The sequence below is a fragment of the Meira miltonrushii genome (genome assembly GCF_003144205.1).
Source record: "Meira miltonrushii strain MCA 3882 unplaced genomic scaffold FA14scaffold_3, whole genome shotgun sequence".
Classification (NCBI taxonomy): Eukaryota; Fungi; Basidiomycota; class Exobasidiomycetes; order Exobasidiales; family Brachybasidiaceae; genus Meira; species Meira miltonrushii.
This window is the reverse complement of record NW_020289945.1, coordinates 1,627,463-1,654,265: the sequence shown is the minus strand read 5'-3', so window position 1 is coordinate 1,654,265 and position 26,803 is coordinate 1,627,463. Positions and strand designations below refer to the sequence as shown.

At 42.4% G+C, this 26,803-nt stretch overlaps 13 protein-coding genes and 1 non-coding gene across 14 annotated transcripts; 3 read left to right on the top strand and 11 right to left on the bottom strand.

Annotated features, from left to right (window-relative positions):
• Nucleotides 1-1,933: 1,933 nt before the first annotated feature.
• On the bottom strand, nt 1,934-2,782 carry FA14DRAFT_173584 (putative GTP-binding protein rab-4b; the record flags this gene model as incomplete). Its single annotated transcript, XM_025500491.1, has 2 exons — nt 2,531-2,782; nt 1,934-2,464 (listed from the first exon to the last, which is right to left on the bottom strand). The coding sequence occupies exons 1-2, from the start codon at nt 2,729-2,731 to the stop codon at nt 1,934-1,936; spliced, it is 732 nt and encodes a 243-aa protein (XP_025354139.1). The 5' UTR covers nt 2,732-2,782.
• Nucleotides 2,783-3,148: 366 nt separating this feature from the next.
• Nucleotides 3,149-4,409, top strand: FA14DRAFT_65741 (uncharacterized protein). Its single transcript, XM_025502653.1, has one exon. It carries the CDS (start codon nt 3,284-3,286, stop codon nt 4,175-4,177), a length of 894 nt encoding a protein of 297 aa, XP_025354138.1. The 5' UTR covers nt 3,149-3,283; the 3' UTR covers nt 4,178-4,409.
• On the bottom strand, nt 4,266-4,850 carry FA14DRAFT_124059 (ribosome recycling factor; the record flags this gene model as incomplete). The annotated part of the gene is made up of 1 exon (XM_025496621.1): nt 4,266-4,850. One exon carries the CDS (start codon nt 4,848-4,850, stop codon nt 4,266-4,268), a length of 585 nt encoding a protein of 194 aa, XP_025354137.1.
• Nucleotides 4,851-5,365: 515 nt separating this feature from the next.
• Nucleotides 5,366-7,621, bottom strand: FA14DRAFT_173581 (uncharacterized protein). Its single transcript, XM_025500490.1, has one exon. It carries the CDS (start codon nt 7,510-7,512, stop codon nt 5,494-5,496), a length of 2,019 nt encoding a protein of 672 aa, XP_025354136.1. The 5' UTR covers nt 7,513-7,621; the 3' UTR covers nt 5,366-5,493.
• Nucleotides 7,622-7,701: 80 nt separating this feature from the next.
• On the top strand, nt 7,702-9,519 carry FA14DRAFT_65717 (phosphoglycerate mutase-like protein). The gene has a single exon (XM_025502652.1). It carries the CDS (start codon nt 7,883-7,885, stop codon nt 9,293-9,295), a length of 1,413 nt encoding a protein of 470 aa, XP_025354135.1. The 5' UTR covers nt 7,702-7,882; the 3' UTR covers nt 9,296-9,519.
• An 807-nt stretch (nt 9,520-10,326) lies between these two features.
• On the top strand, nt 10,327-12,060 carry FA14DRAFT_124343 (FAD-binding domain-containing protein; the record flags this gene model as incomplete). Its single annotated transcript, XM_025496636.1, has 1 exon — nt 10,327-12,060. The coding sequence occupies one exon, from the start codon at nt 10,327-10,329 to the stop codon at nt 12,058-12,060; it is 1,734 nt and encodes a 577-aa protein (XP_025354134.1).
• A 57-nt stretch (nt 12,061-12,117) lies between these two features.
• FA14DRAFT_65714 (putative proline-tRNA ligase) lies at nt 12,118-14,563 on the bottom strand. Its single transcript, XM_025502651.1, has one exon. It carries the CDS (start codon nt 14,378-14,380, stop codon nt 12,176-12,178), a length of 2,205 nt encoding a protein of 734 aa, XP_025354133.1. The 5' UTR covers nt 14,381-14,563; the 3' UTR covers nt 12,118-12,175.
• An 84-nt stretch (nt 14,564-14,647) lies between these two features.
• FA14DRAFT_t26 lies at nt 14,648-14,747 on the bottom strand. Its single transcript has one exon. It is a non-coding gene; the product is annotated as a tRNA-Leu (tRNA).
• A 2,760-nt stretch (nt 14,748-17,507) lies between these two features.
• FA14DRAFT_180465 (uncharacterized protein) lies at nt 17,508-17,807 on the bottom strand (the record flags this gene model as incomplete). The annotated part of the gene is made up of 1 exon (XM_025501010.1): nt 17,508-17,807. The coding sequence occupies one exon, from the start codon at nt 17,805-17,807 to the stop codon at nt 17,508-17,510; it is 300 nt and encodes a 99-aa protein (XP_025354132.1).
• Nucleotides 17,808-18,593: 786 nt separating this feature from the next.
• FA14DRAFT_156509 (uncharacterized protein) lies at nt 18,594-18,911 on the bottom strand (the record flags this gene model as incomplete). The annotated part of the gene is made up of 1 exon (XM_025497834.1): nt 18,594-18,911. The coding sequence occupies one exon, from the start codon at nt 18,909-18,911 to the stop codon at nt 18,594-18,596; it is 318 nt and encodes a 105-aa protein (XP_025354131.1).
• An 844-nt stretch (nt 18,912-19,755) lies between these two features.
• Nucleotides 19,756-20,106, bottom strand: FA14DRAFT_156508 (uncharacterized protein; the record flags this gene model as incomplete). The annotated part of the gene is made up of 1 exon (XM_025497833.1): nt 19,756-20,106. The coding sequence occupies one exon, from the start codon at nt 20,104-20,106 to the stop codon at nt 19,756-19,758; it is 351 nt and encodes a 116-aa protein (XP_025354130.1).
• A 1,194-nt stretch (nt 20,107-21,300) lies between these two features.
• FA14DRAFT_156507 (uncharacterized protein) lies at nt 21,301-21,855 on the bottom strand (the record flags this gene model as incomplete). Its single annotated transcript, XM_025497832.1, has 1 exon — nt 21,301-21,855. The coding sequence occupies one exon, from the start codon at nt 21,853-21,855 to the stop codon at nt 21,301-21,303; it is 555 nt and encodes a 184-aa protein (XP_025354129.1).
• Nucleotides 21,856-22,341: 486 nt separating this feature from the next.
• FA14DRAFT_65710 (uncharacterized protein) lies at nt 22,342-23,162 on the bottom strand. Its single transcript, XM_025502650.1, has one exon. The coding sequence runs from the start codon at nt 23,047-23,049 to the stop codon at nt 22,435-22,437; it is 615 nt and encodes a 204-aa protein (XP_025354128.1). The 5' UTR covers nt 23,050-23,162; the 3' UTR covers nt 22,342-22,434.
• Nucleotides 23,162-26,628, bottom strand: FA14DRAFT_65705 (uncharacterized protein). Its single transcript, XM_025502649.1, has one exon. It carries the CDS (start codon nt 26,350-26,352, stop codon nt 23,275-23,277), a length of 3,078 nt encoding a protein of 1,025 aa, XP_025354127.1. The 5' UTR covers nt 26,353-26,628; the 3' UTR covers nt 23,162-23,274.
• Nucleotides 26,629-26,803: the final 175 nt, after the last annotated feature.

Genomic DNA, 26,803 nt, shown 5'->3' with positions numbered 1-26,803 from the left:
ATGTCAGAATCTGCACTTGAACGACATGCTATCAACGTAAGAATTGAAGAAATCGCACGAAAGATACAGTCAAATGATGTTGTTCCACCTGAACGCGAAAGAAGTCCTTCACCACCTCCTACATATGATGCACAAGGAAGGAGAACGAACACGAGAGAGGTGCGCTATCGTAAAAAGCTTGAAGAAGAAAGAGTGAGACTTGTGGATAAACAGATCAAATTGGATCCCAATTACAGACCACCGGCAGAATATGCTGCTGCAAAGCGTAATATGAAGCCATCTGAAAAGGTGTATCTGCCGATCAAGGAATTTCCAGAAATCAAATTCTTTGGTTTGCTTGTTGGTCCACGTGGAAATACGTTGAAGAAGATGGAACGTGAGAGTGGGGCAAGGATCAGTATTCGAGGCAAAGGCAGCTTGAAAGAAGGAAAAGGTCGTGTTGGAGAAGAAGGGGAAGAAGAGATGCATTGTGTTGTCACTGCAGATGATGATGAAAAGATTAAAAAGTGTATTCGATTGATCAATCAAGTCATCGAAACAGCTGCATCCACTCCTGAAACGCAAAATGATCACAAGCGTAATCAATTACGGGAACTGGCTTCTTTAAATGGTACCTTGCGAGATGATGAGAATCAAGTCTGTCAGAACTGTGGACGGAAAGGACATCGCAAATACGATTGTCCCGAACAGCGTAATTGGACTGCCCATATCATTTGCCATCGATGTGGTCAACAAGGCCATTTGGCCCGCGACTGTAATCAAGGTCGAATGGCAGGAGGTCCACCAGGACATGCTGGAATGCAAGGCAATGGTCCTCGACCTGGTGATCCATTCAATTCGGAATATGAGAATTTGATGGCTGAACTGGGAGAAGGTGGTCGTCCGGCAGATGGACAGTATCCCGGGATGGATAATAGACAATCAGGACCAGATGGCCCTTCGATTAACTTGGAAAATCGACCTATTGGACCAGACGGTAAAAAGATACCACCATGGCGTGATCCAAATGTTTGGATCACTCCAGCATTTCCAAACAACGGCCCGCCAAGAGGTCCAAGAATGGGCTATGGAGCGGGAGGCAGAGGCAATTTCGAGCAGAATTATCAACAGCCAGGATACCAATCACAACAGCCTTATCAACAGCCACACGCACAACAACAATGGCAAAATGGTCAAGCAGATGGGTCAGGATACAATTATGGCAATTGGCAACAACAAGGAGAAGGACAACAAGCCGCTCCTGCTCAACAACCACAAAACGGTGCATCGGAACAACAGCCTGATTATCGAGAGGCTTGGGAAGCGTACTATCGTCAACAGGGTATGGATCCTGCAGCAGCAATGGCAGCAGCAGCCAACGCTGGAGGTGAAGCTCAACCATCGCAAGAAGGACAGCAACCACAGCAGCAACAGGATTATACGAAAGAGTGGGAAGAATATTACCGACAACAGGCTGCTGCTGGCCAGCCAAGTTGAGATGTTTGATGCTTTGACTAACCCAACTAATAATGCTAATATCGACTGCGATCAAGGTTTATATACTGATCTTTCTCCCACATTGTATTAAAACGAAAATTTGCTTGCTTTGTGGAAGGCATGCAAGCAGCTTTGACCATATGAGACAATAATACTGACAATTCCAATCAACATAAGCTGACTTGAATGACTGACGAAAGTGACTAATGATTTCTCTTGCCAAACGAACTTCTGCAGCCCTCTTCTGTCTTTTCGCAGCAACAGGTCAGAGGTGATCATCTCGACATTAGTGAGTGATTGTTCGGAGATATCGTAATGTAAGATTGGGCATGATATAGACATTATACAATGGAATGATTTATGATACAAGGAAAACGAGAAATTGATGCGACCAAAAGATTTGAAAGAGATGTAGCAAAAAATGATGCAGAACGAGCAAACAGAGGTAAAGATATCATCAACAACAGCCATCGAAACGAGATTTGACAGTTTGCAATGAAACTGTTCCGGAGCGGTTACCGTTTGGCATAACTTCGGTAAATGTGAATTTACTATTCTTGGTGGATGAATTGACCGCAACGCTACGTAAACCACGATCACCATAAGTGATTCCACTTCCGGGTTTTTCAGGACTAATGTTTCCTGATTGAATTGCCGACAAGATGGATTGACAAGCCAAAACAAAAGGTCTTTCGACATTTTCTCCATTGAGTGAAGATGTTTCCATATATTGACATTTATGTTGTAGTGCCCAATCTCTTGCTTCTTGAAAGCTTACTTGACGATCTTCTTGACAATCAAGTTTGTTTCCTACAACTACGACCCGTAAATCAGAAGAAGCGAGTGATCTTGCATCCGATAGCCATTGCTCTAAAGGTTCAAAAGATGCTCTACGCGTGATATCATATACCAAAAGACAGGCACTCGCACCACGATAATAACTCTTTGTCACACTTCGAAATCGTTCTTGACCTGCCGTGTCCCAAAGCTAAAGAAGGGATAGGGAGATCAGCACCTTTCCTATGTATACATTCATCACTGATCTCTAACTCACTTGTAATTTCAAGTCCTTTTCACCAACACGTAATAATCTTGATGCAAACTCAACACCGATCGTTTGCGTCGCATTCTCCTTTACGTTTCCATGAATGAAATGATGCAATAAACACGACTTTCCCGTCCCTGATTCACCGACGACGATCACTTTGAGTAAGAAATCGTATGGTTGACCTAATTGAGATCCATCAGCGACCATGATTGTAGTGAGTCGAAGTGGTTATGTGAGAAGAGGTTTCTATTGTTGTATCTCTTGGTCGGAGATGGGGGATGAATGGTTGCAGGTTTCAAAAGTTGAATCACACATTTTATATCATCATCATTAACATCGGCAGTGGAGGCTGTACTGCAGCATTGCAACTTTGTCGCTTATGTGTTTTCATTTTTACGCCTCCGAACAGTGTGATTGCTCATTGTCAGGGCATTGTCAAGTGTTGGTCTTATGTGCGCGTTAAATCAAACACACGTTTAAGGCATTTCATTTTAGTGCATTGGGCAAGAGTGTTTGTTCAGTTCGCGAACAAAGCACACATACCTAATATTATATTTTTAAAGCGGCGAAGGCGTTTAGAATGGGCGTAAAAAGAGAATGAGTGAATTTGCACGAACCTGCCTTCGTATGTACTGTACTGTATTGTACACAGCATCAAATCTTATTTTTCGATCCGAGCTTTTCAATCAGGAGAATTGCCGTCCCGACTTCCATTAAGCCCCATCCTGTTGTTCGATTGCATGTCTGATCCAACATACCATGTCCTCAAAGGATAAAGCAAAGTTTGGTAAAGGATACCTTACAGATGCAGAAGAAAAGAACGTATTTGTCTTGGCAGACGATCGAGTTCGATTCGATAAAAATGGTCCAGGAGGTGCAGTAAAGGTAAAAGGATATAGAGGTATTTGGCCCGTATTTGGGAAACCATCAGAACGACTTGGAGGGGCAGACGTGATCATCGTACAAGATGATGATGGGGCAACCGGAGCATCGGAAAACACAGCAGCTGGTACTTCTGGAAATCGACTAAACGTTCCGTCAAACGAAGGTGAACACAATCCAAAAGAGGGGCTTGAACAAGATTCGCACAGAAAAGCAATTCACTTTGCCAAAAGACCAATTTGGATGTGTAGCGTAAAAAAAGCTTGTTCACCTTGCGAAAAATCTGAATTTCACAGACCTTATTGTCAACCTTATGGAAATCGTGCTTTGATCGAATGTCGCAAGATTGAAGTGACAAAAACGCCAGAAAGGAAACCACTTCCATCATCAAAAGAACCTTTCAAACCGGACAAGGCAGCCATTGAAGATCCGAAAAAGTTTGGCGCCGCAAATGTACCTCAAGGCAGAGATATTGACACTATATATGGGTCATCGATAGAAGAGATGCTGGAAAGGGGAGACTTAGCGAACATTGCTCCTGCACAAGCAAGCGGTTTGGTTGCTCGTGATGAAATGTTTGTGGGTGGTCATGTATACAAAGGATATCAAGTTTGCGGAAAAGATCGAGCGCGAGAAACGTGGGATTATGCCGAATTTTTGGGAGTCAATCTGATACTTGCTTTGATTGGGATTTATGTATTGTTGATTAGGCAGCGCTATTTGGCCGGACAGCATCAGTCCATGTTAGCAAGACGGATAGGAAGAACATAGACAGCTTTGTGGAATGCATGTATCATGTTTCAGTGTATAGATTATGAATTTTTTAATGTATGAATACAAGTGCAATCACAAAAAAGGTTTAATTTTGTTCGATGCGTGCTTTCATTTGTTCGTACAACTTGTCCACTTCAGCAGTTTGTTTCTTAGTTTCCTCATCGATACCTTTCATCTCTGTTCTGGCCTCATCTGCTCCGATCACTTTTCGCTTTTCATCGCTACGAATTTGTTTTTGTGCTAAATGTCTGGCTGTTCGGATTGATACTCGGGCATTTTCGCAGATCTTGCTTATATCTTTGCTTAGTTGAGCCCGTGTTTCCGAAGTGGGTCTAGGAATGGGAATGTTTAATACTCCTTCTTCATCTTCGCCTGTCAACCTTTGAGGTGATAGCCCTAGCTCAGCCGTATAAATTGCTCGCTCGACATGCTTGACAGTTGAAGGATCAAAGCAAGTCACAATCAACGAACCATCTCGTGTTCCGATAGTTGCAAATTCTCTGATATTGTAGCTTGGTCCTTCCTGTAATCGGGATTTAGTTGGACCTTCTGTTGGATTAGCGTTTGGCAATGAGACTTGAACACCATCCAAGATTGAAGGATCGGCCCTTCCATGGCTACCTACCATCCTTGTAATAGTTTCCTTACATCTTTGGAAAGCACGTCGCATATTCTCTTTCAATGCTTCTTCTGAGAATTTTTCACCTGGCAATTCTTCATTTGTAGTTGTCGTTCTATACCGAGAATCATCTTCTTTTATTGCTTCTTCTTTTTGTGTATATTTACTCTTTGTTCCTTTTGGTGAAGATGATGCTCCTTTTGAACCTTTCCCTTTCGTTTTCATCACTGGGACTTCTCCTACCGTATCGCCTGAAGGCTCTTCTACCCTTGATCGACGAGATTTTGACAATACATGTGAAGTATGAATATTCGCAATCAAGGTTGTTTGCGCTATTCTTCTTTGTGGAAATGCATATCGAGCCCCTCCAGCAATATCTGAGGAAAGGATCCTACCATTCCGTAGAAGTGCTGCTCGAAATGGAGATGTCATAATCAATATAGTCGTGTGATGGTGATAATGATGCTGACAAAAGGATGAATAAATGCCAACTTTTCTTCTCGAGCAAAGCGCGCTAAATTTTTTTCCCTTTCTCCACTTCTTAAAATGATCGTTTGGATGAATTACCGCTTTCAACAAAATTATCTTTTCCAAAATGCAGTAAAGTACAAAGAGTGATGGGTAATATGATCAATGTTATACAAAATAATGATGCTGATTTGCTTGTAAGGCTGCTTTTTCCAGCGTTCAATCTCTACAACGACAGACTGCTACTCCTTCCGCTAGAAGAGCTGCTCGCACTTGGCCTTCTATCCGCTTTCGTCTTCTTTTTTGGAGGTTTCGGTTCCCTAGTTACTTGTATAGTACCGTGTATTATGATGTCTTGTCTGACTAGGTACATCTTGTACGTCTTTCGTGCATAGAACATCTTATCGGGTTTTAATTCTATCCGTAAACGTGCCTTTTCACTTCCCTTCAAAGATACATTTTTGGCACTTAACGATTTTAGAACATGTCCTGCTACCGTACTGAGTGCATAAGGTGGCTTTCGAAGAAGGCCAGCAATTTCTTCGAACGTTGAACCCTTTTTCCAATAACGCAGTGCTGCCTCCGAAGTACTCTCCCTATCCTTCTTTGGAGACCTTGGCTTCGTTGTCGTCGCTCGGTTGTCGGGAGAGGATTGCTCTGAAGGAAGCTTGCGCTTGGCATGTACTCTTTCATCTGCAGTTGAAATTTTTGTCACAGGCAAAGTCTGTTCTGTGGTTGGATCATTTGCTATCGCTGATCCATTCTTCACTGCCGGACTGGGTTTTGGGCGTGAACTTGAATGAAGAGTTTCCGGACTTGGCTCAGAGGAGCTCTCGGCCTGTTCTGCGATCTGATCGATTTTGGAGTCTTCATCCCAGGCATCTTCCAGTCCGCTTGGTAAGGGCAGTTTAGAACTGGTGGCATCCGTCCAAAGGGCATCTAATTCCGAAGAGATGGGCTTGGCATCTCCCGCATCCTTCGAACTTTCTCCTTTTTTATTAGAGACAGAACCTTTCTCTTGTCCAGGAGCTCTGTTAACTTGGACCAAGAACTTTCCAAACTCAGTCGTTTGGAAGACATCCTTTCCTTCCTTCAATGGATCCAGATTGCCTATCATGCCAGCAAGGGTGTGAATAAGCTCTACACCTACGTAAACATCGTTGGCCGCATATTCGCATTGTCTATCGTCTAGATTTGCACTTTCCCATTTCCCAGCTCTTATTTCGATGCTCTTGTCTAGCTTTCTGTTAAGATAGATCCTGCTCAGATCGCGTAACGCAATCATACCAACGTGGCTCTTCCACCTTTTCGGATCAGCGTGTTTGGCAACCGCTGATAATTCCAAACAACCATTCACTTCTTTGTCAAAGTCTCTTCTGAACTTTGCTGCATCTTGCTTGATGGCAACTCCGCATTTCAAGATCGTAAAATCTGCCAAAATTCTAAGCAATCCCTCGGGTAATGATGGCATCATGGCAAGATGGAGAACATAAATATCCGTTGCAGATGCAAGTTGAACGACGCTTGTTTTCTTGCTTTTGTGATTTATTGGATCTACTTCCCATTCCATATCAAAAGATAACATTTCGCCTGCTTCAATCTTAGGCAAACATGCATTGGATTCTTCTATCGTTTTGCAAAAGTGTAGAGTTGGTATACGAACGGGTGAAACGGCAATTCTTGCATTGGTAGATTGACCTTTGAAAACGGCCCAATGTAACTCCGCTCTTTCTGCGTCAACCTCTTCGGGTTTTTTACGCATTGCCCAAACCCTTCCGGCAGGCCTCTTGAATGAGTATGCTACTAAATGCTTTTCTAGACTTGTACGTTCCCATTCTCGCAGGATCTTGTTACGCTTTTTGGACGGCATAGACGGTAGTACCCTCCGTACTGGCTCGGCGGGCGGTATGGGTTTGGATGCAGTTGTAAGAGTTCGTACTTGCGTAGTTGTATAGGCATTGTCTAATTGACGTAAAAGCGATGAATTCGAATTCGTTACGTCTTTACCAAACATTCGTGCAGGAGGCGTCGGTTGCGGTGGCGATGAGGTTAGATCGATGGGAGAATGAGATTGTTCGCCGAATAACCCGGTTGCATTATGAGTAGAGGAGGAGCTCATTTTGTAAGATAGGTTGGGGTTTTTACGTCCTCTATGTGCGCCAAGGCTGTTTGTTTGCAATACTTGCAAAGAGTTCCTCCACGACGATGCGTAGCTAAACCAAGAGGTTACAAAACGAGCAAACATCTCATGGCCAACTTGATTGCGTTGGTATCTCCCTCCCGTTTGAAAAGAATGACTTGATCACCATCTGACCATCATTTGGATTATTTAGGGTATGATAGTTGTTGTCGTGTCACACAAACAATCACTATCCTCGTAGAGTATAAAATTCCCAATTCCGAACGCGTGCCCGATTTGTACGTGTTGATGAAAAGAAAAAGATCCGCTTACCTGGTCTTACGTACGCAAAGAAGAAAAAGGCGCTAGGGCGCTAGACTAGGCACAATATTTTCACTCTCGTAAAAAAAGAGCAAGAAAGGTAGCGCAAAAATAAAGAGGAGCATTCTTCCTCCCTCCGTCCAAGTAATCCTCCCTATAGCCATCTTTTGTAATTATGGCAGGTCCATCATCTATACCCATATCACCTGCAATAGGTCAGAGTGGAAGTACTTCAGAGTCACTAGGATGGCGGGATGCTCCCTCTGCTCTGCAATTGGTACAAGCCCATTACCTCGTTCGACATGGAGAACGTACACCCGTACGAACAAGATTATTGAACGCAAAGCCTGCCATTCCGGCAAGATGGAATATGTGTCATGCAGGTAAAGACTTTCACTCTACCGTCTTGGACTTGACCGGATCTACCAAAACAATTCGAGCAGACAATTGGAAAAATGAAGACCTTTCAGGAAGTCCCGTCTCGATGAAGATTCAAAAACGTGTCGAAAGCACAGATGAAGGAGCACAAAACATTTTGGCAACGCAACCGGGCGAATGCATGCTTGGAGAGTTAACAGATTTGGGAAGATCGACTACACATTTGATAGGAAGTCGGCTACGCAAACTGTATGTCGACAAGTTGGGTCTACTGCCAAAAGAGTTACAAGAGAGTGACGAAAACAAAGTGTACTTCCGTAGCACGAATATGGGAAGAACGATTGAATCACTACAAAGCGTTGTAAGCGGAATGCTTCCAGAGACAAAGGCAAATCATACTGGCAACTTCACTCCAACAATGCTAATAAGGAACGGTGTCACAGAGAATCTGTTACCAAATACGTTTGGCTGTGGCAGACTGCGCGAATTGGACAAAAAGTTCTCGATACTCGCTGCAGCTATTCACAATCCCAAGCTTGCCGCTCTGGATTCACTCCTTGCGCCTCATATGGACGGTCAAGTGCCAAGAGTGGATGGTCATCCTCGTCTAAGCGGTATCTTGGACACGGTACGGGCAGCAAAGGTTCATGGAATACCAATTCCCTCGGCCTTTGAAGATCCGAAAGTCGTCGATGTTGTCGAGACTGCCGTTTGTGACGAATGGTACACGGGATACCGAGCGGAAGACGTAAATGCTCGCGATCAATTTAGACGTTTGGCCATGGGCAGATTCTTGAACGAATTATCGGGACGGTTGAATGATAAAGCTTCGAAGCCTTCTTCTACACCTCTACAAATGGCAGTCTATTCTGCTCATGATACCAGTATTGCAGGTATTTTAGGGACTTTGGACGTTTTTGACAATCGTTGGCCTGCTTTCACGGCTGCTGTGGGAGTAGAGTTGTTCAAAGATACAAATTCGGGCGGTCTATTGAGTACGTTGGGACTCAAAAAGGAGCAACATTACGTTCGTATGAGATATGGTGACAAGGAATTAGCACTACCGGCCTGCTCAGCTAGAGGCAGCCATTTGGAAGGACGTCCGGAATTCTGTACTTTGCAAGCGTTCACCAAGGCTGTTGATGCCTTACGTCATCCTCAAGGTAAATCATGGGAACAAGAATGCGACGAATCTCGCCACGGCGAATAGAGAAGATACGATTACGATAGATTTGGATTGGACAAGATACTGTATTTATAGAGATGCGAGGAAATGAACAAATTCCTCTTTACGGCTTCTTTTTCGAGAAGCTTGTGTGTGATTTTTTTAAAGACTTCTTCCCCTCCCATTCCCTTTACGACCCATTAATCACCCGTCGGTGCCAAATACTCTAGCACCGTCGTGGTTTCATGCCGGGTCAAGATTGATGATTTATTTTTTGCATCGCTTCACTTTACTCTTTTGTCTTGCACCATAATCTCTCCTTTCGCGAGGGAGATTATGGTGATGGCAACAAGGGTCATTCGCGCATCGCACACATTCTCAGTCTTCGTCTATTGTAGATCTGAACAAATTCTATCAATGTGATGATATGATATTTGCAATACTGTTGTGTGTCTACCTTGTTGACCATCTTTGTCAATGATTTCAATCATCTATGTCCACTAGACACGGCTTAAGCTCTTTGTTACGCCCAAAAACGCCAACTTGCATATTCACTCCGCTTAAGTGTACGGTACCCCTTCACCAATTGAATTCATACGGCGCCGAAGCTTATAAAGAATTCTTTAAAAGTTCAACTGTGTTGTATGCCGTACAAGTGAAGGAAATCCCCTGTTTTGCATATTTTTACGTGTACGCCGCGCTAATTTTGCTTGCTTTTTCATAGCATTCGCGGCTAAACGCAACTCAACTCAACCGCACGCACGCATGACCATAAATAACTTCTGAATGAGCTTTATTTTATAGCACTGGTGGCGTGCTTGTTTTTTTGTCCCCGCAAGTACATACATAAAAAGCAAGCATTCAATTCTCAAGCCGGGGATAAAGATCTTTACCTGGTAAACAATACATTCTCATACTTCTCCTCTTCGACCTGCTATCATCCTCTCCATCACAACATATACCAAACAAACGGGAAGATTAGGTATTTGCCAAATCAACTCCCTTGCTGGCAAGGTCGAGATCAGCGATTTCCCAAACAAAAACAAATGAAAATCATCTTGCCTTCGATGACAATGATGAATTCGAGAATATGGCCATCGTGGTCACTCACAATCCTAATAATAGCAATAATCTGCATAAGTTCAAGCAATGCAAGACCATTCAATTCACGTTCTATATCATTAGATGAACGTTATGGAATCAATAACGAACTGTCATCCTGCTTAACAAATAAAAAGGTGGATTTCGTTGATGCTTTAAGAAATAACAGTCACATCTACTTTGAAGCTTCACAAGGAGATAATATGCGGTTTCATTGGCATCCAGTTGCGATCATATTTCCAGCAAACACTCAACAAGTAAGTGATGCGGTAAATTGTGCATCAAAGAGCGGAAATATTCAAACAGTTGCCCGTAGTGGTGGTCATGCATTCACTGGCTATTCATCTGGCGGTCAAGATGGTGCAATGATCGTAGATTTTCGTAAAATGAACAAAATTCAACCTGATAGCAAAAATGCTTTGGTTCATATCGAACCCGCAGCACGTTTAGGTGATGTTGCCAAAGATTTATGGGCGGATAATCAAATGGCAATGCCGCATGGTACCTGTCCTACTGTTGGCGTTGGCGGACATTCCCTTTGCGGTGGTGTAGGACCAACGAGCAGATTCTGGGGCATGGCAACAGACAATATCGTAGAAGTGGAAATCGTCCTAGCTGATGGAAGTATAGTCCATGTCTCGCAACATGAAAATCCCGACCTATTCTGGGCCGTGCGTGGTGCTGGAGTGTATTATGGTCTGGTTACCAAATTCACCTTTTCTACCTACAAGGTGAATCATCCAACAACTTTTATGCGATACAAATGGTCAGAGTCGATTAAAACACCCGATGATGCTGTCAAACTGATGCATGCCATTCAAGATTTCGGCAAACATCCTGATCTGCCCAGTTCAATCGGCTTCCATGTACAAGTTTCTCCTACCGAATCAGCAGGAGCATCAGAAGGGATGATTACGTTGCAATTGAGAGGGATGTATCTCGGCTCTAAAGATGCTTACCTTGACATAGTTGGGCCAAAGCTGTTCGAGGCATTAGAAGCAGTCGGCCTTCCGATCAAAGGTGATAGCTTCAACGAAGATGAGATGAGCTATCTTGATTTGATGAAAGAATGGGATGATTTTGGCTCGCCGACTGATAAATTGGACACGCAACTTGAACGTAAGCGAAGAAACAATTTCGTTGCCCGAACTTCGCTTGGGATGTCACAAAAAGGTTTTTCAGATGAAGGTTTTAGAACGATTTTGAACGAAGTATGGCAAAGACAGGTTGACGAAAAGAAGGGATCTTTCAAAGCACATTCGACTACCGATCAAGATTTCTGGATTTGGAACATTTATTTCGAACTTTTTGGTGGCGTACACAATCGAATGCGAGATGCTGAAATACTTGCAAAAAGTTCATTCTCACATCGGGATGCTTTATGGCTCATGCAATCGAGTGTCGGTGGATTTGAAAAGAAATCTTTGGTACATGAAGCATATGCAATGGTACATAAGATTGATTCGGCGATTCATAAAGCATTGCAAGACGACAATTTGGAAAAAATGGGATATAGCTGTTATGCTGATCCTACTTTGCAAGATTGGAAGCATCTCTATTATGGCAAATCTGTCGATAAAATGACGGATTTGAAGCGTAAATATGATCCAAAGAATTTGTTCCGCAACCCACAATCCCTGATCGAAACACCTCGAGAATTGGTCTCAGGTCTGAAACAGTGGATTCTTTCGCCACATCCCCTACCGTAGGTGGGTTTATTCTCCTTCTCAGACAAGAACAATATACTGTATTTTATCATCTTTAATTTTATGTGCAATTAAGATAAGTGACGAATTGATGTACAACATAGGTAAAGAACTACTTTTAGTAACTTCGTCCAAACATGGTCCATCTTTTTGCTGCTTGGCCACATTGAGGACATTTCTTTCCAGCAATGTCGGGATATTGTTTCTGATCAAATGGAATGCAGAGAGATTTTGCTCCCATAGAAGGAGCACGTTCATCTTGAGGCTCATCGCTGTTTGCAACACGAGCACTACGATCTTTGATGGCATCTTCGCATGCTTCCACTTCACACCAAGGAATGATGACGTGATTCTTGCCGTTCAAAGTAGGGGTGAAATCTGCCCATTCAGTGACAACTTTTCGATGAGCACGATAAGTCTCATCTGCACGTTTGAACATGTCATCATGGATCGTGTTCAACAATTTCTGCACAGAATCTGCCAAGCCAGAAGCAGAAACATTTGCTTTCACACCTGTGTCACGACGAGCAGCAACCACTTGATTCTTTTCCAAGTCTTTGGGACCAATTTCCAAACGGATAGGTACTCCACGTAATTCCCAATCGTGGAATTTGTATCCGGGATTGTAGTTGTCGCGCAAATCTGCCTTGGCACGAATGCCTGCTTTTTGCAGAGTATTTGCCGTCTCTTGACATGTATCAAGGATCATATCACGTTCTTTGGGCGTTGTTTTGACAGTAATACCACATGGAATGATAACCACTTGAATTTGAGAAACGCGAGGTGGCATGACCAAACCTCTGTCATCACCGTGCACCATTACCATCACACCGATCGTACGTGTACTCAAACCCCAACTGTTCTGCCAGACGTGTAAACGACCCTCTGGTTTACCACGTGTCTCTTCTGTTGCTTCGGGATCTTCGACAGTGATGTTGAACATTTTGCTGAAATTTTGTCCCAAGCAGTGAGAAGTACCTCCTTGAATACCTCGTCCTGTTGTTGGAACAAATCCTTCGACTGTTGTTGTGTAATATCCACCAGCGAACTTTTCCTTTTCTGATTTGACACCAGGCACCACAGGTACAGCAAGAAGTTGTTCATACACTGCTTTGTAAAGGTCCAAGATCTGTAGAACTTCCTTTGCAGCGCCATCCAAAGTCAAATGGGCTGTGTGGCCTTCTTGCCACAAGAATTCACGTGTTCGCAAGAATGGTTGAGGATGCTTGAATTCCCAACGAACAACGCTGTTCCATTGGTTGAGCTTTAGTGGTAAATCACGATGACTTCTGATCCATTTGGCGTAATAAGGGTACATGACTGTCTCTGATGTTGGACGAATGGCGACTGGCTTCTCTAAATCGCTCTGACCGGCCCTTGTGACCCAAGCAACTTCAGGTGCGAATCCTTCGATATGGTCCTTTTCACGTTCCAAGACATCAGAAGAAACAAACATTGGGAAATAGCAATTCTCCACACCTAGCTTCTTGATTTCTGCATCGAAGAATGTTTGAATCGATTGCCAAACGTTATAACTCCATGGTTTGAGAATATAACATCCACTCACATCGTAATACTCCAACATATCACCCTTTTTCAACACTTGTTGGTACCAATCAGAAAAGTCTCCATCCTTGCGAACAGTGATACCAATCAATTCAGCTTCGGGGATACGTGCTGCTTCCGCGTGTCTAGCTCTTGCCGCTGCTGCTGCTTCATTGTTTGCACCTGAGGCAGGTGTTGCCCGTGCTGGAGCTGGAGCTGCCGATCCGCCCAATTTGGAGAAGTCAATGACTTTCAATGCAACCCCTGTACTTTGCAGATATTTCTGAACGTCTTGACCTGTCAAGAAGATTGTCTTGTCTGAAGAGGCAGCATGTAGAGCGAAAGAATCGGATGAGGAAGCCAAAGATTCATCCAATACTACCAAGATGGGATGTGATCCTTCTTCTGCATTTGCTGTAGAAACTGATAAAGGTGAAATGTCATCTTTTGTTGCACCAAGGAATTCAGTCATCAGATCTTCTTTTGCTAATCGCATTTCTTTTTGATCAATTTCTTTTCCCAAAGCACCTGTGTTCGTCTCTGTTTCAGCTTTTGCGACAATCAAGACTGGGTATGGCTTAGCTGTTTTCGCCGTCTTTGGCTTAAAGAGTAATGTCTTGGTGGCATTTTGTGAGGTACTTGTACTGGAACTGCTCAATGCTTCTTTCCATGATTCAGGAGAGGTTGAAGCTGCATGTGAGACCACATTAGCAGCATTGATCGAAAGTGTCTTTAACGAAGACAAAATACTGTCAAGCGTGGTTGCTTGGACTGACATTGTTGCTTCGATGATGTAGAGGAGGATGGAGAAGAAGATCAAATGTGTCGCGCGGCATATTCTCAACTTTCAAGAAGAACAGCAAATGCACTCACTCATTGCACTGCACACCTTAATTTTTTTGTTAAGGCCAGGACCGCTAGCCGCAATAAATCTGACCAAAAAAGATAGAGTCATAGACTCAAATCTAGCGTACGTATTTCCGAATACGCGTCTTAAGCTTGAATTCCTGTTGATATTGCATTTGCACTTCAATAAAAACTAATTTGGAAAGAGAGGGGTTCGAACCCTCGCTCCGAAGAAATGCCAAATAAAAGTGATAATCGATCACCTGAAGACACCGCCTTAACCACTCGGCCATCTTTCCGGCTAAACGGATAGGGTCAGGCAAAATAACATATATAATCTATACATCGCGTACGAGCATTTTAAAAACGTTAAACAGACACAGTGGTTTAGAGAAGTGTTGCAACGGGAATGTTATATTGCATTCCAGAAAGGAGATCCTTTTCATTTGCTTCTTTCTATGAAACCTATTCATGAAAAAATGTCTGTTAGAATGCACACGAACAGAGGTTCCTATTTTGACAAGATTTTGGTTATGAAAGATGTTCAAGAAACAAAGGTGATCAAAGGTTCTACAAATTAGCAAATAGGATCATTCTTTTCTTCAAAAAGCGTTCTTGTTATCTTAATCTAGAAAATTTCGTCTCTCAGTTACTTCACTTGTTGATTTCCGGCATACAAAGGTAGGATAGGCAGTCGCACGCAAGCGTAGCTTCAGCCTATTAGCAACTAAGTAAGTGAGTAACAAGTAATAATTCTAGTATAAGCAGGAAGTAGGCCTTAAGATAATTTATATATCATTGAATATGAAGGCATTAAATCAGTTATATATTCAATCAACGGGATTAAATCGAAGGAAGATAAAATCTAAACATAGCTCATGGGGAAGAAGATATAGAAACACAAATCCGGGAGGGTATATAGACAGAAACAAAGAAGCATAGTTTGATACATAAAAGGTAAAAAGAAGGTACAAGTCCTCTTCGGCATCTGAGAGGTTATGGCATTGTGATCAACAAATATCACCTCCAGGGTTCTTTAACTTGATCTTTGTGCAAGTAGCTTACTATCAAGCAATACGATGTGGCTTTCTCCAAGTGAGCTCCCTCATTTCCCGCGAGGTTTATATTGTCCATCAAGTATCGATGCCGCTTTACGATGGTTTGCGGCTATCTCTGCATGTGCTTGCTTATTGGCTTCCGATCTAAATCTACTTTTTGACATATCTTCATGTTTATCCGCTTGGGTACCATGATGAGATATTCTCTCCGGTACGTTGAGATTTTTAGGAGCGAGCTTCGTTGATGGGTTCTTTGTAAGTCTTGAGCGTAATCCGCCTAAAGGAATAGCGTAGCAAAGAAGGCTTGAACGTACGATAAAAAGTATGCAAAGCAGATGCATAAACTTCATATTTCCAGAATTGAAGTTTTTGCGATAAGCATAGAAATGCAATCAATCTGCATTTGTATCTTTATTATATACCTCATTATATACACCCTAAAAAGAATTTTATGCTCTCTATGCCCCTTTAAGGCTAGGGCTTTCACTGCCAAGTCTAGACGGCGTAGGATACGTCAACATATCTCATCAAAGATACACCCGGAAAGGCTGCACATTTATGTATTTTAAGAAAGCTGTGTCGTAACTCATATAGTGTATACTAAACACAATGTTACCGTATCGTTGAGTTATCAAGAGGAGAACATCTGCAGACATTGACGCTTAAACATTCCATAATGGGATTCTGAAATACGCCTCACTTTTTAAACTTGGAAAATTCAACCCTGCGAAGGCTGAATAATGCAAAATAATCTGCCAATAGACATTGCTACAATCAGGAAAGGGCATAAATCATCCTAAAACAAATTCGTCTCACTTCATGAAGGTATACACCGCAGGAAAGAGTTACCAGATGCAAAGAGTTCGGGAGAACATGTTGAAAGAAAAGGAAATAGATTGTCATTCAATAGCACATGAAACTGTGATTAAAAGATCTACAAAAATCCCTTGGGAAATATCAAACTCCAATGAAGGCATTGTATAGATCTCATTGTCCGTCTTTTAAGTTGCTACACTTAATTTATTACTCGACTAAGTATAACTTGCTTCATATTTTCGACCTAGTGAGTCCGCAATTTAGTGTGAGATTTGTGAAAGATACCTATACTTGTTTGAGAATGTACTGTAGCTAAGTGTTCATGAGCTTTCTTTGTAGCACTTGACTTGAAGAAACCTTTGCTTTGCTTTTGATGAAAAGCACTTTGTTCGCTATGAAAAAGTATTTTCTTATCTGCAGGTGCATCTTCACCGATAGTTTTCATTACAACTGGTTTTGACCTGAATAATTCGCTTATCGGACCAGCCGAGCAAAGATTTGCAAAATAAAGTACATGAATTAAATGAATTGGCTTCATTGTTCGTAGAAGAGCTTCTATGAGGATTAACAAAAGCAAATATTTAACCAATTTATGTACTTCACACAAAGAACATTTAGCAGGCGTGCCCTCTTTCAGGCTGTGTTTGTGTGAGTTCGAGGCTATGGGTTTTGTTGCCATTTTGAGGTGGCGTGATACAACACGATCTTATGCTCAATACGCACCGATGACTTACTTGCCATACTAACACTCATAAGATGGGCGGAGCGTTATGCTGTATGGTTGGCTTGTGCAAGAAGCTGAGGAGATAGAATTTACGCCAACGCACGTACAACCCCCTCTTACATCATCATCTTCATACTTTCATCCCATCGGCCGTCTTTTTCTGACACAAACAGTTTCTCAGACCCATCCGCCTCGCCTGTCTTCGAATCTTACTCATTCAGCTGAATAACATGACTATACATCGAGGTAACTTAGATATTTAAGAAGAGAAAACAAAGAGAAGAGTTTGGTAACATAAAGAGAGGCAAAAAAGGGCGTTACACGATAAACTTTGACTGAAAGATTGATATATACTAGTAGAAGATCTATATAAAGCTAAAAAAGGTATGTCTACTTCAACTTTCCGTGTCTTCGGGAAACGTGCTCGTCATTCAATTAGTGGAAATCACTCCAAATCCACTCTAGTACCGAGCGGGATGTGGATTTGGCTTCTGTTGTACAAGTGATTTTTTCGCATCAGCATGCCCTTCTGCTGCAACTCGATGAGCTTCCCTATTTTTTGGCGATCTATACCACTGTGTTGATTTCTTCTGGTGTGCCGCACTTTGTGTGCCATAATGAGAAACTAATGTAGGTAAATCGGCATTTTTTGGAGCTGGTTTTACTTTGATATTCTTCGACCAAATTCCCAACGGTCCAGCAGCACAGATATAACCTAATTGTAAGATAGAATGCATGTAGATTACATAGATAGGCTTCATTCTTCTGGAATAATTCTTAATTTGCTAAATTATGGGATTGACAAACATTCAAGCAATCTACAATTTTGCACGTTATATAGTAAATCATCTTGTAGAAGAGGTATACAGCCTTCCAGGCTATGACTCGGCGTGCTCGGGGCCATCATGTTTTTTTTTTTTGCCAATACATGTTGGCGGAAGAGTACACAGCTGTGTCTATTCAAAAGTACGCCCCAAAATGCTCTCTTGCTGTACGACCATGCTCATTATAACATTTTTGCATCTTACAACTTCGTTAAGACAATCACTAGACGGCCCCAAGGGGCTATGACACTTACTCAACCGGGACCTTGGCATACTAAGGTGGCTGAAGACTATCAAACCAGTGAGGCGGTGACCTCCAGTTCTCAAAACGCATGGGTTGCTGATGAACCGCCTCTAATTCCAGCACAATGCCTCTGAATTAGTACGTCATTCAGACTTATTCGAATGGCGTAGTCACAACTGAGCAAGAGCACGACTGACCCCTCACATTTGATCTAGAGTATCATCATTCGGAAACTGAGATACGCATTTAACAAGAAAGATGTATTAAACCGGGAAGATGTTAATACAAATTGATTAAGACTTAGAAAAAAAAGTGCGGAAACTATACACTTGAAAAGAAGGAAACAAATTCATAACGCGAGTATTGAAAAATTGAATGATAAGAAAAGGTTAAAAAAGCTATCTTTGAAAGTCTTCTCAGCCTACAGCAATATTAGATTCTGCCAAGTTATTGATTCCACGATAAGCCTGCTCATCGTCCTAAGGACCAATGTAACCACGGGGACGATTAGCTTCTTTCACACCGAGTGCTATTTGGCGTGCTTCATCATGCTCTTTGGCTGCATTTGCATGAGCTTGCTTATTTCTTTTCGATCTGAACCAACTTTTACTTGTTGCTTTCTGTTCATGTACCAACGTTTCTTGAGCATGATGGACAATTTGTGTATCATAATCTGCACCTTCAGGAGCTTTTCTTAATTTTACAGGCTTCGAGAAGAGCCGTCCCATTGGTGTAGCAGCACAAACAAGACTTGAATGAGCGACAAGAAGTAAGCAAAGCAAAGATTTAAGACGCATTGTCAAAAAGTGGCTTAATATTTCTAGGAATTGACAAAGATTACAAACAACTTGCAATTTAAATACATCATAGACAAGTTCAACAAATTTCAACAAATCACTCTACACTTTTTTCAGCCTGTGATTTTACGTCCCCGAGGGGCTATAACGATTGTTCGATCTGGACCTTGGCATATTAAAGTGGCTATGATGCCCGTGTCTGCCTGAATCAAGCGAGGCCGTCACTGTATGCTCGGAGAACACCTGTAGGTACGTTGACCTAATCTCCTGTTCTTCATTATTGCTTAATTTAAGATTTTAAGAAGGCAAAAGCTTTTAGTTTTGCAAAGCTGGAAATATGCTCTTGGCAGTAAAAGTGTTGTGGAATACGTACTAGATCAATTGTTAGCACTGGTGTCCATTCCCGAAGCTGATTCAGTTTAGCATAACGAGCTCATGTTCATCTCTAATATGCCTCTTGTTCTTAAGGGTAGAGAGAAATCTTTGTATATGAGCCCCTTGCTCTTTTAACTGTTTGCGTTATTAAGCAAGAGCTTCATTCGATCTTGTCGAAAGCGATGTAATAGCTGAGCAGGATATGATTAGCACCGCACACTGTCTGGGTACATCACACCTGCAATGGGGTTAGGATACATTCATTCATTAATTTTACCACCTGAACAAAGAGACACCGCCAGGACTTTACAGGAACTCAGGAAAGAGTTTGAAGTGAAAAGTTTCGTAGCACAAGATTCCGTGAGCAAATGTTGACAGATTCGGTGAAATGAAATTCAATCAAGCTGAAACGGTGATGGAAAGTTAAATGAAGCTCTTTGACACAATTACAACTTGCAACAAACTTGTCTTATCTGGATACGTCGGTTTGATGGAATTGAAAGCCTTCTACACCATACGGTACTTTATTCTCAATTTGTTGATGGACTTTTTGGCTCTCTTGCTTATGATATAAAGCTGCTTGACGATGAGCCTCTCTCGTTCTTCTCGATTTAAGGATGCTTTTTGATTCTTTCTGGTGCTCAATACCTTCTTTAGCATGATGAATTACCTGATCGTGCAAAGAGCTAGCTTGAGGTGCATGCTTGATCTGAACGCCTTTCGACTTTACCTTTACCATCCCAAAGGGACCACCTTCAGCAGAACAGAGGAGGCATGAAGTAGCAAGGAAGACTAAGCAGAAGACTTGAACACACCACATTCTGTTTGATTGAGTATGCCGTTTTACGTGAAACACGATTACGATCAATTTGCTTTTTTATAGGTTTTCTGTCATGCATTCTGTAGAGTTTGAGATGTTGCTCATTGAGGCTGTCTTTGGTGTGCGTCGGGTGGCTATGACAGTTGGTGTGCGTCCCGTGGCTATGACAGTTGGTATACTCTACAGCTTAAGGTGTCGAAAGATTGCAAACTCACGTTTTCTGCTCGTGATGCGCCCAGAAAGGCTGTACTATCTCAAGTGATTCTCCCCGACTGCTTTTCAAACTGTGTATGAAGGCTGTGAAGATTTCAATGTCGCAGAAACATAGACAAATTCTTGGCAATAAGAAATTTTGTGGGGCGAAGAATCGGCACTGCCACGAACTTATGAAAACCGAATTCTCTATTGTCAAGACCTTGTATGCAATCATCTTGTGTGCCATTGTGAGCAAGATTATCCTTCTGCATTTTTAGCTTCCCCTTTGGTCACGAGATTTAAGAAACATTTTCGTGAAATCAAACATATCTTTTTCTTTCTTGATAAATTTAATCCATATTCGAAAAGCAACTCAGCATAGCTCAGAGGCGATGCTGAAGCTGAGAGATAACACGACTTAACCCTGCACACTTTTTGCATTGCACACAAAGGGCTAAAGGGATGATTATTCAACAATTTGGATTCTCTTCTCGAGTCTGCTATGCTGGGAGTACATGCTCTTCGGAGAGACATAACGGAAGAAATAGTTTACATGCAGAAAGAGGAATGAATAGTGAATCTGAGATTATATGAAGCGTTGCATTGTCGCAATGACCTTGTAAGGAAGCGGTCCTATATGAAACATCTTGCTTTATTAGTCAATCGAGTTTCTCACTCGGTGAAGAATCTTTGCTTGGTACTTGTCCACTTCCTTTTGTTGAGCTTCCGTCAAACCACCTTGATATTATGCTTTTTCTATCTATATTTTAATTAACTTTTTCTATTGCACGGTGCTTTTCGCATTTACTCTGATGGTAAGGTAAGATAAATTGATAGAATGAGTTGAATTGATAGAATGAGTTGAATTGATAGAATGAGTTGAATTGATAGAATGAGATGAATTGATAGAATGAGATGAAGTGATAGAATGAGATGATTTGGTAGATGTATGAAGAATGGAGATAGGATTACTGTGTGCCTGACTTATGCAGCATTCTTTCAAGCACGTCGGCTTCTCCCTTTCTGTTTGCTTGTAATTTTTTCTACTGCTTTTTCTCCTGATACTGGTGTATTTGCTGTTGACGTTTCCTTTACATGAATAACCTTTTGATCCGGTTGAGAGTTTCGTCGACCCGGACGTGGGTGCGGATCATAAAGACTGGCGATCCGATATGACGTAGCTAATATGGACGGATTTTTTGCCTTCATAAAACCTTCTCGCTTTTCGACCGATTGGACTTTCTTATCTTTGTACGTAATCACATGTTCGTGATGGATCAAATTGGGATCTCTCATATTGATGCGATGCTGATAATCATGAGCCGCCTTGTTATGACGTGCTCTACTCGAAGGAAGTATAGCAGACATAGACCTATCGATATGATGATCTCGATGACCTTCTAGATAGCTCTTACGCAATCGCCCTGGAGCAGGGAGGGCTTCTTCTTCAAGGCCTGCTGCAAACGTGTATCGGAGTAAGAATGTGAAAAGGAATAGACTGGTGGTGATACTTGCAAATTGTAAACGCATTGCCCAAATAGTAACAAATTTCATCTTGGCAATGGTTGTTAGAGAAGGAAAGAGGTAGTACGCCCTTTGCATTTATACCTTTCAATAACGTACGCAAAAGTATGCAAAACTTTCTGGCTGACTTTGTGTAGGTTTTCTAAAATAAAAACATCATCACAAGGCACTGAAGACTTGACTTATTGCACTTATGCAGTTTCCAAACGACCCTATTTCACAGGAAAGAAAATCCATTACAATGCAAAAAAGCTGTACAAAGGGGCAAAAGATGGCATACACATTAGCAGACCCGATGCCCTTCAGCCACTTGGAGATGCAAACGGCGAAGAAGTAACAGAAGCTGTGTTTCTCTCGCGAATCAATTTTCGCAAAACACCAAATTCGCAGTCAGAAAAGAAAGGTAAGATGCCCCCTCCTTGACCGCAAAGCTGTTTTTGTGGCGCAACACAAATTTGCATTTCTTTATGAGGTTATAATAATGAATGGCGAAATGATGACATATCTTTCTAAGAAATATTGTTTACTCTGATGACAGAATGATAAATTTGGTAAATCTAAAAAGGATGGAGATAGAATTATCGTGTGCCTGACTGAAGAAGCATTCCCCTAAACACGTCGGCTTCTGCCTTTCTGCTTGCTCGTAACTTTTTCCAGAGCTTTTTCTGCTGATTCTGGTGCATTTGCCGTTGAACTTCCTTTTACGTGGATAATCTTTTGACCCGGTTGAGAGTTTCGTAGACCCGGACCTGGGTGGGGATCATAAAGACTGGCAATCCGATGTGACGTAGCCAATATAGACGGATCTTTTGCCTTCATAAAACCTTCTCGATTTTCAATCGAATGGACTTTTTCATCTTTGTACGTGATCACATGTTCGTGATGAATCAAATTAGGGTCGAATTTATTGATTTCATGCTGATAACGATGAGCCGCCTTGTTATGGCGTGCTTTGTTCGAAGGAAGTATAGCAGAATTATACCTATCGATATGATGATCTCGAAAACCTTCTAACACGCTCTTATGCACATGCCCTGGGGCAGGGAGGTAATGTGGTGCTTTTTCAAGGCCTGCTGCGAAAGTGCAACGGAATAAGAATGTGAAAAGGAATAGACTGGTGGTGATACTTGCAAATTGTAAACGCATTGCCCAAATAGTAACAGACTTGATCCTGACGATGGTTGTTATGGAAGGAAAAAGGGAGTGCTCCCTCAATCGTGGCATTTATACCTCTCAATAACGTACGCAAAAGTATGCAAAACTTTTCTGGTGACTTTGTGTGAGTTTTTTAAAGATGAAAACATCATCACAATGCACTGAAGACTTGATTTATTGCACTTATGCAGTTTCCAAACGGCCCTATTTCACAGGAAAGGAAATCCATTACAATGCACAAAAGCTGTACAAAGGGGCAAAAGATGTCTTACACATCAGCAGACCCGATGCCCTTCAGCCACTTGAAGATGCAAACGCTGAAGAAGCAACAGAAGCTGTGTTTCTCTCGCGAATCAACTTTCGCAAAACACCACTTGCCTCTCTTCCGAGTTCCCAACGTGAACCTCTACAATCCCTCTCGACTAATTCTAAAACGGCAGTTGAATAATGATGAGGTGGATCAAAGCTTATCGAAGATCGAGTATCGGAAGCGATAATGTCTGACAAGTATGTGTTTGCGTCTCGAATTGCTTTGTCAAGCGGCGTTGTGATTGTTGGAACGGGTTGAGCGGTGACGGATTGATTCGATACATTTTTGTTTTGCAGTGTCGTGTTTCCCCCGGCTAACACAGCATTGTTTGTGTTATTGCTACTTGCATTGCTCTCTTGATCTTGACTTCTTGGTCTTGAATTGGCAAAATTACCGCGTAGAGGCGAAACAGCTTGTTCATAAGCCCAAATGATCAAAGCGCAAACGTATTGAACCCATTGATGATGCAAAAGCTCATCAAAACCGGTATGTAGTGGTCTATCGGCAACCGCACCTGCGGCAGCATCTTGACCTTCGCCGGCTGAGCCAACATTAGGAAACATTGTATCACGCAAAAATCGGGCGGCATGCCAAACGGCAATCCTTGCATCTTCTGTTCGTCCCCATTCTCTGCATGACTTACGTGCAACGCTGAACGTATGGTGATCAATAAACCGCCCCATCACCGTTGGCAATCCGGCATAAATTTGAATCTCAACAGCATCCGCATGAAGCGTTACTTGAGCCCATTCGATTAAGCTGTGAGATGCACGCTCCATGATTCGATTGGATGCAATAGATTGGTATCGAGTCATAAATCTTTTGTAGCTTTGCATTAAACGCTCTTTCCAATTTGATATGCTTTCGTTTGTATCAGGCGCTGCCAGTAAAGCTTGTTGTTTCCATTGCAAATCATATGCGACGCTCATTAATCCGTGCAAAAGAACGAAATGTTGAAAACTATCCGATTCTGAGATCGGGAGATCATTTCCTGGTGTAAGTGTTGCTTTGAGCGCTGCAATGAAATACGGAGGTTCTCGACGTTTGTTCTGTCTGATTGCAGTCCAACTTTCTGCACTTTTTGCCTCCCATTCATCCTCCTCACAAGGTAATTGCAAATGAATCTGGAAGGAAGAAAGAGCAGGAATATGACGGAAAATAGTCGCATGTTGTGCATCGAGAATGAATGCAAACAACGAAATTCTTTTCTTTTCTTCTTCTTTTGACCATGCTCTCCATCGATCTTCTGCAGAGGTATGTGGTAATTTGACTTTGGACGGTACAAAGACTGCATTCCTTCTCGCCAGCGTAACGATAAAGTTGTGAAATAGGTGTGCGGTTTCATGTTGTGGTCTGGTGCCCATCATTTTTCCGAATGCTTCGGTCAAAAGCATTGCTTGCAATAACGCCAGAGTTGCACGGGCTGGTCGGAAATCTTCAAAGGTGATGAATGCACCCCAAAGCTTTCGTCCGATTCGTTCTGCCAAGAAATGTGCTGCTTCATCTGCGAAATGAGCTCCGTTCACAATCATGGCGGACAAGAGCATCGGGTCGGCAACTTTTGACGAGAATGTTGGACGATGGATCAAAGGATAGATCGTGTTCAGCTTCGTGAAGTATAGGTAGATATAGCAACGTAACGCGGAAGGTGTGAACAATGGCGATGAGGACAGTTCTGGAACCGAAGAGAGGAAATGCAGTAAACGAGAATGGGTTGGCCCATCAACTTCAAATGCAGGTTCGTCGGGTATATCACGTTGTAAGATTGCAAAGAATGCCAAATCGTGCAATGCATCCGCTTGTTCCAAAGGTTGAGCAGGATAAGGTAAATCTTCACTTTGACCATCTTCGCCGGCATTTTGATCATGTCCATCATCTGTTGCCTGCGTTTCACGTGTTGTGGATGTTTCACTTCGACTTGATCCCATCTCCTCCGGTCCTTTTCCAGTGATCAATGGATTGCTACCATCAAAAAGCCAACCATAATCTGCCATATAATCATCGGCTGTAGGAGCAGAGAATGGAAAGTGTGATGATCCTGAAACGGCCGAATGAAGCAAAGCTGTTGCTTCAGGAAGAGATCCTGCAAATGCGTTGGACATTTGTTCTGTCGAGTTTGCGTTATGAGCAGAGAAGTTCATCACAGCACCAGAATCTGATGTATGCATGTTTGAGCTGGAAGGAAGGAAAGAATTCTGCACCCAACCTGCTGCTCCTGACCCATTCGCTGCATTGAAGGTAGCAGAGGGTGATGACAAAGGTTGATTTTGTCCAGTCGAGCCATGAATGTCCCAAGATGAACGTCCACCATTACGCGAATTTGATTGGCGAACGTAATTGTATGCTCTACCAGAAGGTGAATGGCTGTACTGATGAGGCTGTTGCTCCAACGCATCATACGGCAGAGGCGGTCCAATTGACGTAGCCTGGGATGGGTTGCCCGTATTAGAGAACGGGTTAGTGCCATATGATGCTAGAGACCCACTGGAGCCAATCTGATTGCTTGCATTGCCTGCAGCACCGCCCATAGAATCTCGATAACCGTATCCTGACGGTATCCCAGCTGAATTGGTTCCCGGTTGGGGAGGAGGAGCATATGCGAATGGCGTTTCGTATCGATCTATCGAGGGCAACATGCCTACATCCGGCATAGAGTTTCTTGAACGTGCGTTGTTCTGCATTTCAGATTCTCGATCGAATTGATGACCCGAGTAGTACTGGTTATGAGAGTAGCTTTGATTGCCTCTACTACTTTCTGCTTCATCGCTATCCTCTTCATCCTCTTCCATCTTTACGTCTTTCGATGATCCTTCTCCTGAAATGCTCTTTTGTCTTCCACTCCATCTTCCCAATGTTTTTCCACGAACTGCATGTCTTTCTAAATGTCTTGCTAGCAAATCTTGACGAACGAATGTACGATCGCATTGATCGCACTGAAGTACTTTTTCACGATCATGATTCAATTTATGTCGTAATAAATGGTCAGGCCTTGAGTAATTCTTATCGCATCCAGGACGATCGCATGCGTATCGCTGACCTGGCAATGAATCTTTACGAGCCATGATTGTTTAGTTGCTGCCTTTTTTTGGTGAATGAATGCTATTCACCATCAATGATCTTCGAAATGTAGGAACACGCTTGGCAAAAGGTGGGGAGTGTGGGCCCCCACCCTTATCTGTTTAATGTTAAGGTATTCGTGGTGGGGTGGCAGAATGATCAACTCAGAAATTGAGAGTAGATCTTTTGTTCGAACAATATTGGCAAGAAAAGACGAAAGAAAGCCAAGCTTGAACCGAAAAGAGAAAAGACGGAGATGTTTTTGTGGTTGAAAAGAAAGGCATGTGGTATTGAAATTGGAAGAGCAACAATGCAAATCAAATTAAAATAGAAAAGGGAAGATTACTGCTACTAAAAGGGCAGCCACAGGTGGGGAAAATTGATTGCTTTCCTTGAGGCACTTTAACAGTATCCCTTTAACATTGACGCGCTAAAGTGATAAAACCCACTCGGCAA

What these genes read in the sequence shown, in the direction of transcription:
- FA14DRAFT_65710 (XM_025502650.1), bottom strand. Translation starts at nt 23,049, where the DNA reads ATGCCACGATTGAGGGAGCACTCCCTTTTTCCTTCCATAACAACCATC.
- FA14DRAFT_65741 (XM_025502653.1), top strand. Translation starts at nt 3,284, where the DNA reads ATGTCCTCAAAGGATAAAGCAAAGTTTGGTAAAGGATACCTTACAGAT.
- FA14DRAFT_65705 (XM_025502649.1), bottom strand. Translation starts at nt 26,352, where the DNA reads ATGGCTCGTAAAGATTCATTGCCAGGTCAGCGATACGCATGCGATCGT.
- FA14DRAFT_173581 (XM_025500490.1), bottom strand. Translation starts at nt 7,512, where the DNA reads ATGTTTGCTCGTTTTGTAACCTCTTGGTTTAGCTACGCATCGTCGTGG.
- FA14DRAFT_65714 (XM_025502651.1), bottom strand. Translation starts at nt 14,380, where the DNA reads ATGTCAGTCCAAGCAACCACGCTTGACAGTATTTTGTCTTCGTTAAAG.
- FA14DRAFT_65717 (XM_025502652.1), top strand. Translation starts at nt 7,883, where the DNA reads ATGGCAGGTCCATCATCTATACCCATATCACCTGCAATAGGTCAGAGT.